The sequence below is a fragment of the Bubalus kerabau genome, chromosome 16, assembly GCF_029407905.1.
Source record: "Bubalus kerabau isolate K-KA32 ecotype Philippines breed swamp buffalo chromosome 16, PCC_UOA_SB_1v2, whole genome shotgun sequence".
Lineage (NCBI taxonomy): Eukaryota > Metazoa > Chordata > Mammalia > Artiodactyla > Bovidae > Bubalus > Bubalus kerabau.
The window spans coordinates 71669836-71684509 of NC_073639.1; the positions used below are offsets into that span (position 1 = coordinate 71669836).

The 14674-nt window shown below is 41.0% G+C and overlaps 1 protein-coding gene across 14 annotated transcripts in view; it reads right to left on the reverse strand.

Annotated features, from left to right (window-relative positions):
* The window catches only part of TTC28 (tetratricopeptide repeat domain 28), a 580310-nt gene that overhangs the window by 148325 nt on the left and 417311 nt on the right, over positions 1 to 14674 (reverse strand). For all 14 annotated transcript variants that reach the window (XM_055549377.1, XM_055549381.1, XM_055549379.1 and 11 more), the window contains one exon: positions 6589 to 7096. In XM_055549377.1, the coding sequence (XP_055405352.1) occupies positions 6589 to 7096 (508 nt within the window). The remainder of the gene's footprint in view (positions 1 to 6588; positions 7097 to 14674) is intronic.

The following is a 14674-nucleotide window of genomic DNA, read 5'->3' on the forward strand; positions in this document are numbered from 1 at the left end:
TACTTGTTTCTAGTTCTATTTGTTCATGTTACATCGAGAGAAACACATACTGGGCATGTCCAAAACAAACATACCACGTTTGATAAGGAACAGGTGTTGGCAAGTTCCGCCTCTCAGCTTTCCTGTTTCTTTCCAAAGGCACCACTATTCTTCCAATCCCACCAAGGCACAACATCTTGGCATGAGCTTTGACTCATCCAATCTAATCATATAAACACTTACTGAGTTCTCATTATGTCTAAACAGTTATACTCAAAGATACAGCGACCATGGAGTTGAATGCTGTTCGTTCACACATCTATCACGTTTTAATCCAGTGGAGGTAACTATACAAGTATACAAATAACCATATTTTATGATTGAATAGAAACAGAATAAGAGAAATTTTTAAAGTAGACTCAGGACTCAGACAAGGTAAATAACTTTTCTTGTTATCAAGAGAGGGCTTCAAGAAATGAATGGTGTCTGGGATAATACTAAAAAGATGAGCAAACCTTAGACAAGCAAAATAGAGACACAGAAGTTCTTCTAACTGGAAGAAATAGCTTGAGAAAATACATTAAAGCAAGAAAGGACAGCCAGCGGGGCTTGATTAGAGAAGATGGAAAAGCAGTTTTAGGTAAAGAATATGGACAGAGGAGCAGCAGAATTTAAAAATGGAAACCATGATAGGCCCCATTTTGAGGTACAGTTTAGGAAGGGTGGTCTACTCTTGACATGTGGGATGGAGGACACATGGGAGGGAGGGGATGGTAGTGAGGAAAACCCAACTAGTTGGTTATTGCAACAGACTGGGCAACCAGGAAAGGAGCAAGAAAAATAAAACACTTTAGTGAGAATATTTATTTGACAACTGCTAGACTGAGTGTCAACTGAAAAAAAGGGGGTGGGGTGGGGTAAGAAATCAATGATGACTTTAGATTTCTAAGTCAGGATGGTATGACCAAGCTGAATGACAAACCCCTCCCTCCCTAATGTCTGCATTCTAATCCCAGGAAGCTGTGGATATTACTTTACATGACAAAGGGGATTTTGGAGGTATGATTAAGTTGTGGATCTTGAAAAGAATATTCTGGATTACTCAAGTGGGCTTGATGTAAACACAATAGCCTTTTTTAAAGAGGGATACAAGAGGAGTTGGGTGGGAAGAGAAGGTAATATGATGACTCAGAGGCAGAGACTGGAATGGCACACCCTGGAACTGGAGGAAGAGGCCACCAGCCAACAAACACAGGCAGCCACCAGAAGCTGATTGTTCCCTAGAGCCAAGAAACCAGGCTTGCTAACACTGACCTCAGCCTGGTGAAATTGATTTCAGTCTCCTATCTCCAGCACTGCAAGAGAAACCATTTGTGTTGTCTGAAACCACTAAGCTTGTGGCAACATGTTACAACAGCAATAGAAAATTAATAGAGATGACTAGAAGAATGGGGCTGTAATCAACAGAATAAAAAAGCTAGGAGAAGCAGCTAATTTAGGAAAAAGATATTTCCCATTTGGACTCACAAACTTAGTCAGATCAGCATGAAAATCAGACGAAGCATCCACTAGGCAGCTGAAGATGTGAAAACAATCTCAGGCAGCAGGTCAGACCTGGTGAAAACAAGTTTAGAAACAATGTGTGCTGAAGCAGCAGCTGAAGGTGTGGTGGCATAAATGATAGAGAGCAAGATACAAAGAAGGGGAAAGAATCAGGAACAAAATATAAGAACTCCCACATTTAACACATGGCAATACAATGGAAAAGGGCCATTAAAAATAAAGTAGGGAATCTGAATAATGACACAGAGGGAAGCCCAAGAGGGAAAGTGGGCTAAAAAAAGCAGGTGGCTGAAAAGGATATACATTATGATCCAAGTTTTTAAAAAAGGAACAACCTGTACACACGTGTGCATATTTACATATATGATTGTACTACTGTGTGTTTACGTGCATAATAAAAAGGTTTGGAACGAGTCTCACCAAATTGCTAACAGTAGTTAGCTCTGAAGAGTGTGACAGAAGAAAGAATGTAAGGGGGTGCACTGCTTTTTTCTACTTTATACCCTTTCATAGTGTAAGAATTTTTAACAAAAGTAAGTACCACTTTTGTAACTTTTCTTTTTTTTTCCCCCTCTTAAAGAAAAGCCAATGAAGATGGTACAGAAAGAGCAGCCAAGAAGAAAATCAGGACAGTGGTGCTTCCCAGAAACTGAAGGAGGAGAGAATTTTATGAAAGAGTAAAGCCTGCCAAATGTTGTGTACTGATTAGGGAAATTTAGAGGTGAGATCAAGAGATCTTTCAACTGAGCCAGCAGGAAATCACCATTGATCTTTTTCAGGGTACAAAAGGTACATATCAAATTGTAGTGGGCTAGGAGTCTGGCAGGCTACAGTCCATGGAGTCGCAAGAGTCGGACATGACTTTAGGGACTAAACCCCCACCAAAAATGAGTCCATCATAAAGGAAATCAACCCTGAATATTCACTGGAAGGACTGATGTTGAAGCTGAAGCTCCAATACTTTGGTCACCTGACGGGAAGAGCCAACTCATTGGAAAAGACCCTGACACTGGGAAAAATTGAGGGCAGGAGAAGGGGATGATAGAGGACAAGATGGTTAGATGGCATCACTGACTCAATGGATTTAAGTTTCAGCAAACTCTGGGAGATAGTGAAGGAATGGAAGCCTAGTGTGCTGCAGTCCATGGGGTCGCAAAGAGTTGGACATGACTGAGCAACTGAACAATAACAAAACAGATAGGAGGAGTTCCACTTCCAGTAATGGAGGAGCAGCTCCTATCAGACACACCCACCTACAGATAACAGTTAGAGTCTGACAGGGGACAGGAGGGTTGGTGTGGAAGGGGCAGGGGGCTCGTACAGAGAGGGAAGGGGAAGGAACTTACCTAAAAACATTGGTGTGCAACCAAAAGCAATGAGAAATTGTTAGCAAGGTTGGAGTTGACTCTTTGCAGAAGGGAATGGCATTAGGTCAATTTCCCATTTTTGAATTGCCAGAGGGCATTTTGTGGTGGCAGGGACCAGAGGGCAAACCCCACCAGAGCTATGTGGTGAGACTAAAACTCAAGTATATATACACCATCTTTCTGGTTTGAAAGCACAAAGGCAAAATCCCAGAGAGAGTCACAGTGGGGAGCCTTGAATTCTGAGTATAAATTCTACACAAATATCTGTTTAACTCATGAAATACGCATGTGTGTGTGTGTTAGTCACTCAGTCATGTCCGACTCTTTGTGACCTGTATGGACTGGAGCCCGCCAGACTTCTCTGTCCATGGAATTCTCCAGGCAAGAATACTAGAGTGTCGCCATTCCCTTCACAGGGGATCTTCCCAGCCCAGGGATCAAACCCAGGTCTCCTGTCTTGTAGGTAGATTCTTTACTGTCTGAGCACCTGGGACCTAAGCAGCTCCATGAAAGCTGAAAGACTGAACAGAGATTTCAGCTGCCTGAAATCACAGGGAAGACAGAATCTGGAGTTTGAATTAAGTTAACTGGTAAAACAACAACAAAAGTCAATACTGCTAAGAAAACTATATCAGAATCCAGAGTCTTTCTAAAGTATCACTGACAATGTTGGATATAATTCCATATCAAAAAGTACATTAAAATGTGACTAAAAACTCGAAACAAAAGGCAATCAATGCACAACTCTGTGACTACACTACAAACCACTGAATCACACACCTTAAAGGGATAAATAGTCTGCTATGTGACTTATACCTCAGTCAAGCTATCAAAAAATAATGACAACAGCAGGCAATCAAAGGGGCGTAACTCTGAGATGATCCACACGGAACTAGAAGCAAGATTTTATAAGCCTTTGTAATAACTAGGGCTGCCTATGAGAAGGAAAATATACACGTAATGAATAAACACATAAATCTTAGGAAAACTGAAATATTAATTAAGTGAACCAAATGGAAATTCTAGAGCTAAAAATTATTATATCTAAATTTTAATATGCACTTACGCAGTAAATAATTAACCTTGCCCAGAGAGGTCCAGACTGTACCCTTGGCTCTCAGAAGCACTCTATAAGCCCTTAGACTGCCCAGTCTAAGAGTCTTTGTTTACCTGAGGGCATTGGCCATGCCAGACAGTGGATGCTAACAATATATAACCATCAACTACCCTGACCAAAACAGCCCCTGCAGAGACACCCACTGCAACACTACAAAGTATGTTCTCTGACTACAATGGAATTAAACTAGAATTTGATAACAATAAAGTAGGAAAATCCCAAATGTTTTAAATGGTACTTCTAAACAGCACAGGGTTTAAAGGGAAATCACAAAATATTTTGGAAAATAATTTAAACCCAATGAAAGCAAAAACATATCAAAAATTATTGGATGCAGCTAAATCAGTGATTAGAGGAAATTTTATATGTTTTAATGCTTGTATTAGAAATAAGAAAGGTCTAAAATCAATGACCTAAATTACAACCTTGAGAGGCTAGAAAGAGGACCCAAAGAAAGTGGCAGAAAGAAAATGCTAAAAACAAAACCAAAAAAATGAAATTAAAAAATAAGATGAGCGATAGAAAAAAAATTAACAACAAAAGTTGGTTCTTTAAAAAGATCAAGAAAATGGATAAATCTCTAGTTAGAATAATCTATAAAAGGGTGAGGGGGCTGTTGTACAGGTATAGAATACAAACTACCAATAACAGAAATGAAACAGGGCATATCCTACCAGCATTAAAAGGAAAATAGAGAAGTATTACAAACAACTTTATGCCAATACATCCAACAATTTATATGAACAAAGTCTTTGGAAAATACAACTAATCAAAATGATTGATTCCTGACACAAGATGAACTATCCAACAGGCACAGCCTTCTACACTCCAGGTTCCAAGCCCTCCAGCCTCTCCTACATGCCACTGCTCAACTTGTCTTCTTGAAACATCTAGTCAGTGTTCTCCCTCCTACATTTCAAAATCTTCAGGAGCTCCTGTTCACTAGCAGTTCCTTGCCTACTTTTCATATACCATCCTCTAGCACATTCCTGAAGGCTAATCATGCCACTGTCCCTCAGACAGGCCAACCTATCGTATCAAGTTCCTTGTATCACATTCCCCTTGTCATCAATGCCATCCCATTTCTGGCCAAATCTCAGCTATTCTTCAAGGTTCACCTGGGTGCCATGCCCTCCAAGAAGCCTTCCAGACTATTCCCACTCCTCAGGGATTCCCTTCTGGGAATTTCATGGCAACACAACATCATTAACTCTGCTTTGCAGGGAGTCCACTGTTGCCCTATGGATTAGTCTTATTTTACCAACTAAATTACAAGTTCTTAGAGGGCAAGGATTTTTTTTTTCAAACTTCTCTATCACTTGAGGCAATTATTTCAGGATTCAGCACACAGTAATGATTCAATAAATACCTGAAATCTGTTGAATGAATATATAATACCAAGAACTTATTTCTACAGTTTTTATCAGACTCTCCAGGTTCTCATTCTGATCTCATCTTCAGTGTCATCTTCAGGGATTTGTCAGACTTATTCTAACAACCATATTAATGAAACGTATGGTTACAGTAAGTGGAGGCAGAGGGGAAGAAGAAGTAGTGCTAAAATTATATGAAGAGAAGTAGGGTTTTGTAGGTCACATAAGCAAAGGGGACTGAGTTCTATACTGCATTGCCACTATCTGCTAAGCATACGCTAGTGCCAACAAGTTCACTGTCTCCTTGTCCTCTCCCACCCTGAGTTCCTGCGGCACAAACCATAGGCTCCAGGCTCAAGGATGACTTCAGCATATACCTCTGAACACATCTGTTCTCTTGGTTCATTATGTACCCACATCTGCTTGGGTACAGAGAAAAGCTACCAATATCTTCTAAGAAGTAGCCAGACACTAATACTTATCACCTCTTACCATTCCTTATAAATTCATCCAAATATATAAAGGTCTTAACTGTAACCAAGTATTAGAGTGGCTAAAAAATTCCTTCATCTTATTCATTCATTCATAACATCTTATGGAAAAACCCAAACAAACCTTGTGCCCAACCCAGTGTGTGTATCAAAACACACTGCAAATTTCTTACTTAAATTTTTCAAAAAAAAAAAAAATTATACATTTATACTAATACTGTAAGTATCATTTGTGAATATACACACATGGAGAGGAAAAAATACATTTCCTTCGTGTGAAAGTCACCAAGTAAAGAAATCTCTCTAAACAAAAATCCTCTCAAATTCCTTTCCATTGATGACTTCCTAGCAGCTTCCCTTTCATTTAAACCAAACATAGCTTTATATCTGCATTTCATTCCCCTTCTCTCTAATTAGATAAATTTGCTCGCTCTTCTCTCTAGAAAGATTAAAAGGTTGGGGTGTTTTGTTTTTCCAGTATTTCAGCATTCTAACGCTCACAGCGCTGGGATGACAGAAAGGATCCTGTGATTTAGAGCAGGCAGGCTCCAAGGAAATATATCTGAAGGAAAAATATAACACAAGCAAGGAGGACTACTGAAAATAAACACACAGATTCCTGTCAAAGATAGCGGGTCACTCCAGCAACTTCCAGTCCATGGCCCTGACCCTGGTCCCGCAAGGAAGCCTGTACTTACCCAGATTGGAAGATGCTCGCCCCTCTGCAGCCCGGTCCTTGAGATCCTCAGCAATGCCCAGCTGCTGCTCGTGGTACTGTTTGGCCCTCTCCAAATCCTGCATGCACCTGGCAGCGTGGCCCAGGCCAGCGTAGGCCCGCATCTCAATGGCCTTCTCCATCAGCTCCTGCGCCAGCTCCAGCACATAATTGTGGTAAGACATGGCCTTGTCAAAGTTCCTCCTGTAGTGATAGGCACTGCCCAGATTGCTGTAGGCCCGGGCTTCTTCTCGCTTGTTCCCCAGGTCCTTGGCTATCTTCAGATGCTGCTCGTGGCACTGCACAGCATTCTCAAAGTCACCCATGGCAATATACACAGCTCCCATGTTGCCGAGTTCTCGGGCTTCAGAAAGCTCATCTTTGGATTGCTTGGCGAGAAGAACACACTGTTTGTGACTGGCCAGTGCATTGGGGTAATCTCCAATGGCTGTGTACACGTGGCCCAGACTGCTCAGGGCTGATGAAGCTGCCTGGAGAGAAAGGATAAGGCAGAGAAAAGAAAGCACATCAGAAAATGGCTTTGGTTTGTTTCAGCAGATAAAATGTTTGAGAGTTCGCCTGTAACCATCCAATATAATTTCCAATGGTGTCTCTATCAGAGGTCTGCAGACCTATGCAGAACTGAAAAACAGTGCTTCCACTCAGCAAGTTCCTAATAAAAGACAATGGCAATTTAATCAGTAACTTCCAATACCGAATCTCACAGAAACAGGTTGTGTGTCATACAACCTTCATCTTAAAGACTTGACATTTTTAATATTGTGATATTATATCTCTGTTAATAGCTATTAACCTCTGCAGTTACAAGAAAATGTTGAAAATCAAAATTAATTATTACATGTAATATAACACAGGACATTCATAGGAGAACTCCATGCACGGCTCTTTGCACTCCTGGGCATTTCTCAATTCTTGTCTTCTCCCAAAGCAAATGGATACACTAACAGCAAGGGAGATATCAGGAATGATGACTGATAATTCTGTGACCCAGGACCCACTGGAGGGTCCTGTTCTCTTATCTTTGCCCCCTCAGTGTGACTTCATCAGTGCTGGCTGTGGTGGAGGGCTCAGATGAGATGAGAGCCAGAAGAAAACGACAGTCACAACTGCATCTGTGACTGGGGTGGTCCCCACGGGGCCTCCCCACCGCTGTTGCTGTTTGTGCTCTGCTGTTCTTGTCTCTAGCCTCTTCTGGCCTCGGCCTCTTTGCAGAAAGATGCTGTCTTCCTGGTCGCCTCACACTGCTTGCCACTCAAGTAGTTCTTGTCTAAAGAAAAGAACATGACCTCTTTTTTGTCTTAAAGGTTTTAATGAAAATGCCCCTTTATTGGTATAGTGAACCAAAGGGAAACAAATATAACTAAGGAGATGTTACATGTATTCATGGGTTCGAGAATCTTACTAAGTACAGACAGTCTTAGAGTCTCACCTCTAGTTTCTAACTCCTTTGCAGAGACATAAAAGGCAGTTACACTGCACATTTCCTGCCCTTCTTTTCATTCAGCAACTTGCCTGTCTTCCCCTCCCTTCTCACCAAACCTACAGCTGGAGCCACGCAGTCCCGTTTCTTTGGGATGCTCCCTCCCTCTACCATGAACATGTGATCCTGGCAGAACAAATGGTAAAACAAACTGTCGCAAATGGGCAAGCAATCTTCACGAGGGCCCCCAGGCTAGGGAAGGCCATCGCACCTGGATGAGGGCACTGCTTTATCAGATGTGTTCCACATCTGTGTGCTTCAGAACACCTTTACTAATATTTTATAGCTGTGAGTGATTTGCTACCTTATTTCTTTGTCTCTGAAATAGAGACTTGAGACTGACCATCTTCATGATGCTTGCAAATTGTGTATTTGCCAAAGGTTCCATACAGCTTTAAGCTGCTTTTATCATTTCACAGATGGTCCAACAAAAAGACTGAGGAAAACAGAGAGGAAATAAACACTTAGAAATGTACTTTTTTGTATTTTTTTTCTAAGTGGTGGAGAGCAGAAACAATTCCGTGAACATCACAATCCTGCAGCAACGTGATTCTGGCAGAAGCAGCAATGATGTCACCCAAGAGCATGCCACTTGGACGTGAACTGGCCTCTGGTTCCTACTTTGGGAACCTCTTTGGGATCAGAGGTTAAGACTTCATGTCAGCACATTGCACATGGGCCTTTCTACTGCTCACAACCCCCACCCCACGCCCGATGAGCTTCTATCCTCCCTGCCGCAGGCCCAGGGGCTCAGTCTCTCTCTTTTCCTTCTGTAACTGGCCCTCCCCTCCTTACTCGCAGAGGTCCTTCTGTGCCCAAGTGGGGCCAGAGAGAACACAGTCCACAAACCCTCCCATCTGTAAATCTTTGCTGCTCTCAAAGTAAAACACATGGCTCCCTCACTCTGGAGCTAGTATAACTTGGAATCAGACGCACGTGGTTCAAAACTGTGCTGCTGTTTCCGAGTTCTGGGACCTTTAGAAACTTCACTTTTCTGAGCCTTGGTTTTCCAGACAGATGTTTCTAGGACCCAGCAGTAAGCCAGGAACTGAGTGTTTTCAAACTTAGCCATGAGCCTCTGTCAAATGTGTAAACCATAAATAATTCACTAGATAATTCCAAACAGTAGGTCTGGTTGGAGGCAATGAGCCCTTGAACACTGCAGGGAATAGATTTATAAGGCCTGGGGCAGGCACAGCACCCCAGGCATCACTGTTCTTAGAAATTTCTGGTTTATGGCAACTCCAAATGACAGCCCAGGGATCTTCTGCTTCTGGTTCTTCATTTCTGTAAATGCCGGAGAGAATAGGAGCTCATTTGTTCAAGCTCTCCTGAACATAAGGAAAGGGAGTCCTGGGGCATTTCCCTTCTGGGGTGTGAGGGAAAGAGGGAAGAATGACTGCATTAGCTCTTCCCTGGCACCTGCCAGTCGCAGGCAGCACCATCAGGCTGGGACTCCTCATGCGGGTGTCCTGGAAACCGGCAGCTCCAGATAGGACAATATAGTTTGTGAAGCACACATCACAGCCTCCGAAATGAGAAAGGCTGCTTGACGTAGTATAGGGATGGAACAGGGTTTAGAGTCAGAGGCCCTGTCTGTGTCACCCTGGTAAGTCATTCAACCCCTTCACCTGTGTTTTCTTTATATGTAAACTGTTCTGATAATGACAGCATGTGTACTTCCCAGGGTTAGGATGGAATCAGATGAAGCAGTACGTGCGAGTGTCCAGAGTAAACTGTGAAGTTCTCCGTAAACGCATCACTAAGGTGTGGATGGATGTTTTATGACTGCAAGCTGGCAGGGCTGAGCTCTGCTACCAGAGCAGAAGCTAGTAACAGCACTGAAAACATCAGTCATTGTGACCCAACATCTATATTCCTATCAATTGCCACTGGAAATGAAGGCCAGTGTTTTACAGCCACTGGGCAAATACATGTGATGATATTTATCTGCTAAGTGAATTACAAATTAATCACCTGTCTTTGTTCCTGTTCCTTCAGAACAAGCTTAGATCTGAAACAATAGTTTCAGGCTGTTAACGAGAATATGAAGACCCACTATCTAGGGGACTCACAAGCCCCACCTCAAACAGATGCTATACTTGCCACTAAGGTTCACACTGCCTTTGTATATTAATCTCATTGAGATTTCTGTGCTAGAATAGCAGCAGCTGCTTCCCACAGCGGAAACATTTTGGAACATCTGTATTTGAATATCAAAATGCACACAAATAGTTATGCTAACAAACTATCTGGTTGGAATAAGACAACACTTTTCTCTTTTTACAAAAGATAAATTACCCATGGTCTTGCCAAAGCATGATTTCCAGCTGCAGACTTCACACACAGGAGTCATTACCCCTTGCTCTGTAACCTGAGTATTTGCAGAAGAACTGCACCTGACGAGTCCTTTCATGGGACATGAAGCTAGAGAAGGAAACTGGCTCGTATTTTTTCAAACCACCTTTAAGGACTTTCAGTTTGGGACATAAAATAGACAAAATCTAAAACTACCCAGGTTGCAAAAAACTGGACACAACTTAGCGACTAAACAACAACAAAACTACCGCAACTATAACCACATTGATGATACTACTATTAAATATTATTTTGAAGAATTAAACATGCTTTCCTTCACAGCTAGAATGTTTTTCCCCTTATTGTATATATTTTCATAAGGGTTTTATTTTGTGGGATGATTAAACACACAGATAGAGAATATTTGACATAATTCCTGATTAACTGCATATAGTTTTAAGAACAGGGGAAATACTCCCACAACTAGTACCAGAAATACACTTTTTCATCTTTACTGTCCCAGTCCACACACAGATGTATCCCCTGCCAGTTCAGTGCCCATGAACCCAAGGCATTAACCACCTGCAACCCAAGAGGCAGAGGGATGGAGAAGAATAGGGACAGACTCTGGAATCAGGCATGTACGGGTTCAAAGGAAAAACTACGTAATATTGCACAAGTTATGCCACATCTCTGAGCCTCAGTTTCTTTATATGTAAATGGGAATATTAATATTTCACAGTGCTCTGATGAGTACAACATAAGATAGAAATCGTAAAGAGCCCTTTTCAGGGTTCACAGAAGATGCTCAAAATGTTTAATTTTCATTTATTTACCTACCCTAAACAAGACAACACTCACTTAGTGTCAATCACTCAGTCATATCTGGCTTTTTGCGACCCCATGGACTGTAGCCCTCCAGGTTCCTCTGTCCATGGGATTCTCCAGGCAAGAATACTGGAGTGGGTTGCCATTCCCTTCTCCTGGGGATCTTCCCAACGCAGGGGTCTCATTTCAAAGATGTGGTAGAAGACAGATGACCAGAAAATAGAACATGACGTTATGTTACCAAAACTAAAAAGACAACACAAGAAGCTTGCCCCACTGATGATGGGAAGGGTTATTATCTTCATATGCTAAAGCATATTACTCATAATACTCTTCTGCTAAGGTAGGCATAAGAAAATTCACCCTTTACTCCAGGGCATTTTAGAATCATTGGTATATGTAATACATAATGTTGGTAAAAGCACTTTAAGTGGTCAAAACTGACAAAGATATTAGAGTGTCTGGGGTCTGTTGGGTGGTTCATTTACTTAGTCACTCATATACTCAAGAAAATTCTCTAGACTTACACAAACAGAATCAACTAATTTTGACAAATGAGCAAAAGTAATTCAAAGGTGAAAGGACAGTCTTTTCAAAAAATGGTGCTGGAACAACTGGACATCCAGATGCAAAGAAAGAGAATCTAGACACAGACTTTACACCTTTCATACAAACCGACTCAAAACGGATCACAGTACATGTAAAATGTAGAACTATAAAACTCGTTAAAGATAAGAGAAATTCTAGGGGACCTGGAGTTTGGCAATGGATTTATAGATAAAACACCAAAGGCATGACCCATGAAAGAAAAAATTACTAAGTTGGATTTCATTAAAATTAACAACTGTGCTCAGTGAAAAATATGGCTAGGAGACTGAGAAGACAAGCTACAAGCTGGGAGAAGATATTTGCAAAACATTTATCTGACAAAGGACTTGTATCTGTATCCAAAATATATCAAACATTCAAACAAACAAACAAAAACCCTTAAAACACAACAAGAAAACAATCCAACTTTAAAATGGACAAAAAACCTAAAAATACACCTCACCAAAGAAGATACAGTTGTCTTCCATATCTGCAAGGCATTGGATCCAGGACTCCAGCAGGTACCAACACCTGTGGATGCTCAAGTCCCTCATGTAAAATGGTATGGCATGTACATATAACCTATGCACATCTTCCCATATTCTTTAAATTAACTGTAGATGACTTATAATGCCTAATATAATGTAAATTCGGCTTCCCTGGTGGCACAGTTAGTAAAGAACACACCTGCAATGCAGGAGACCTGTGTTCAATCGCTGGGTTGGGAATATTCCCTGGAGGAGGGCATGGCAACCCACTCTAGTATTCTTGCCTGGAAAATCCCCATGGACAGAGGAGCCTGGCAGGCTATAGTCCATTGGGTTGCAAAGAGTTGTACATGACTTAGCAACTAAGCACAGCATACCTAATGTAAATACAAGGTAAATAGTCACTCACTTCAGTTCAGTCGCTCAGTCACGTCCGACTCTTTGCAACCCCATGAATCGCAGCATGCCAGGCCTCCCTATCCCATCACCAACTCCCGGAGTTCACTCAAACTCACGTCCATCGAGTTGGTGATGCCATCCAGCCATCTCATCCTCTGTCGTCCCCTTTTCCTCCTGCCCCCAATCCCTCCCAGCATCAGAGTCTTTTTCAATGAGTCAACTCTTTGCATGAGGTGGCCAAAGTACTGGAGCTTCAGCTTTAGCATCATTCCTCCCAAAGAACTGGTGCACGATAAATTCAAATTTTGCTTTTTGGAACTTTCTGGATTTTTTTTTCCCAAATATTTTTAACCTGTGGTTTGTTGAATCTATAGATGCAGAACCTGTGGATATGGAGGGCTGACTATATATAGATGGCAAAGAAGCATATTAAAAGATGCCCACATCATGTATCATCAGAGAACTGAAGGTTCAGGATGGGGAACACATGTATACCTGTGGCGGATTCATTTTGATATTTGGCAAAACTAATACAATTATGTAAAATTTAAAAATAAAATAAAATTTAAAAAAAAAAAAAAGAATCTTAAATGGAAAAAAAAACAAACAAAAAAAACGAGATACCACTACACACCTATCAGAACAGTGAAAATCCAACACAACTGACAAGATCGAATCCTGGTGAGGAAGTGAGCAATAGGAACTCTCACTGATTGCTAATGGGAATGCAAAATGGGATAGCCACCTTGGAAAATATTTGGGTCATTTCCTACAAACATACTCATAGCATATGATCCAGTAATCATGCTCCCAAGCATTTACCTTAAGGAAATGAATACTATGTCCACCCAAAAACATGCACATGTATGTCTGCAACACCTTCGTTCATAATGGTTAAAAGCTGGAAGCAATCAAGATGTCTTTCAATAGGTGAACAGATAAATAAGACTTGGTATATCTTTAGAATGGACTATTATTCAGCACTGAAAATAAATGATCTATCGAGCCACAAAGACACATGAAGGAAACCTTAAATGTGTATTGCTTGATGAAAGATTCCAGTCTTAACAAACTACACACTATTACACTATGTAATCTCAACTATGTGATCCTCCGGAAAAGGCAAAACTACAGAGAAAGCAAAAGGATCTGTGGTTTCAGTGTGGGGAGAGGATACAGCACAGGGGGTTTAGGGCCGTGAGACTATTCTGCATGACATTATAATTATGTACACAGTGCATCACATGTTGGTCAAAACCCACAGGATGTGTAACACCAATAGTGAACGCGAGCGTAAACTATGAACTTCAGTTAGTAATAATATACTATCAGTTTGTCAATTGTAACAAATGTACCACATTAGTGTAAGATGTTACTAAGAGGGGAAACTGAGTGGGAAAAGAGACAGAATGTGAGAACTCTCTGTACTATCTGCTCAATCTCTGTAAATCTACAATTGTTCTAAAAATGAAGTCTATTAGTTAAAAAAATTAATAAATAAATTGGAGTTTTCCTCACTGGGGGAGTGGGCAATTCTAGGAAATGGAAACAGCACCAGCAAAGGCATGAAGTATGACAGAGTATATAGTGACTAGAGACCAAAAAACCAGTTAGACCTGGGAGAGGGGATGGTACTGGAGAGAAGCCTGTAAAAGGTAAGTTTGGATGAATTCTATCAATTTGTAAAATCTAAAATATATTCTATGTATGTTATTTCATTTAATCATTATACAAACCCTCTTAAGTGTTATTATTAAATCCATTTTTGAGATAATGCTAGACTCATAAAATGACATGCGTAAAAATACACAACTAATAGCAAAGCCAGTGTTCACATCCACAGACATCAGACACCAGCTCTTATGCTCATACACTCAGTTTAGCCTCTACTGAAGAATTCATGATCCACCCATAGGGCAATAACAACCACACATTTAAGCAGGAGACTGACGCGATTAGATTCATAT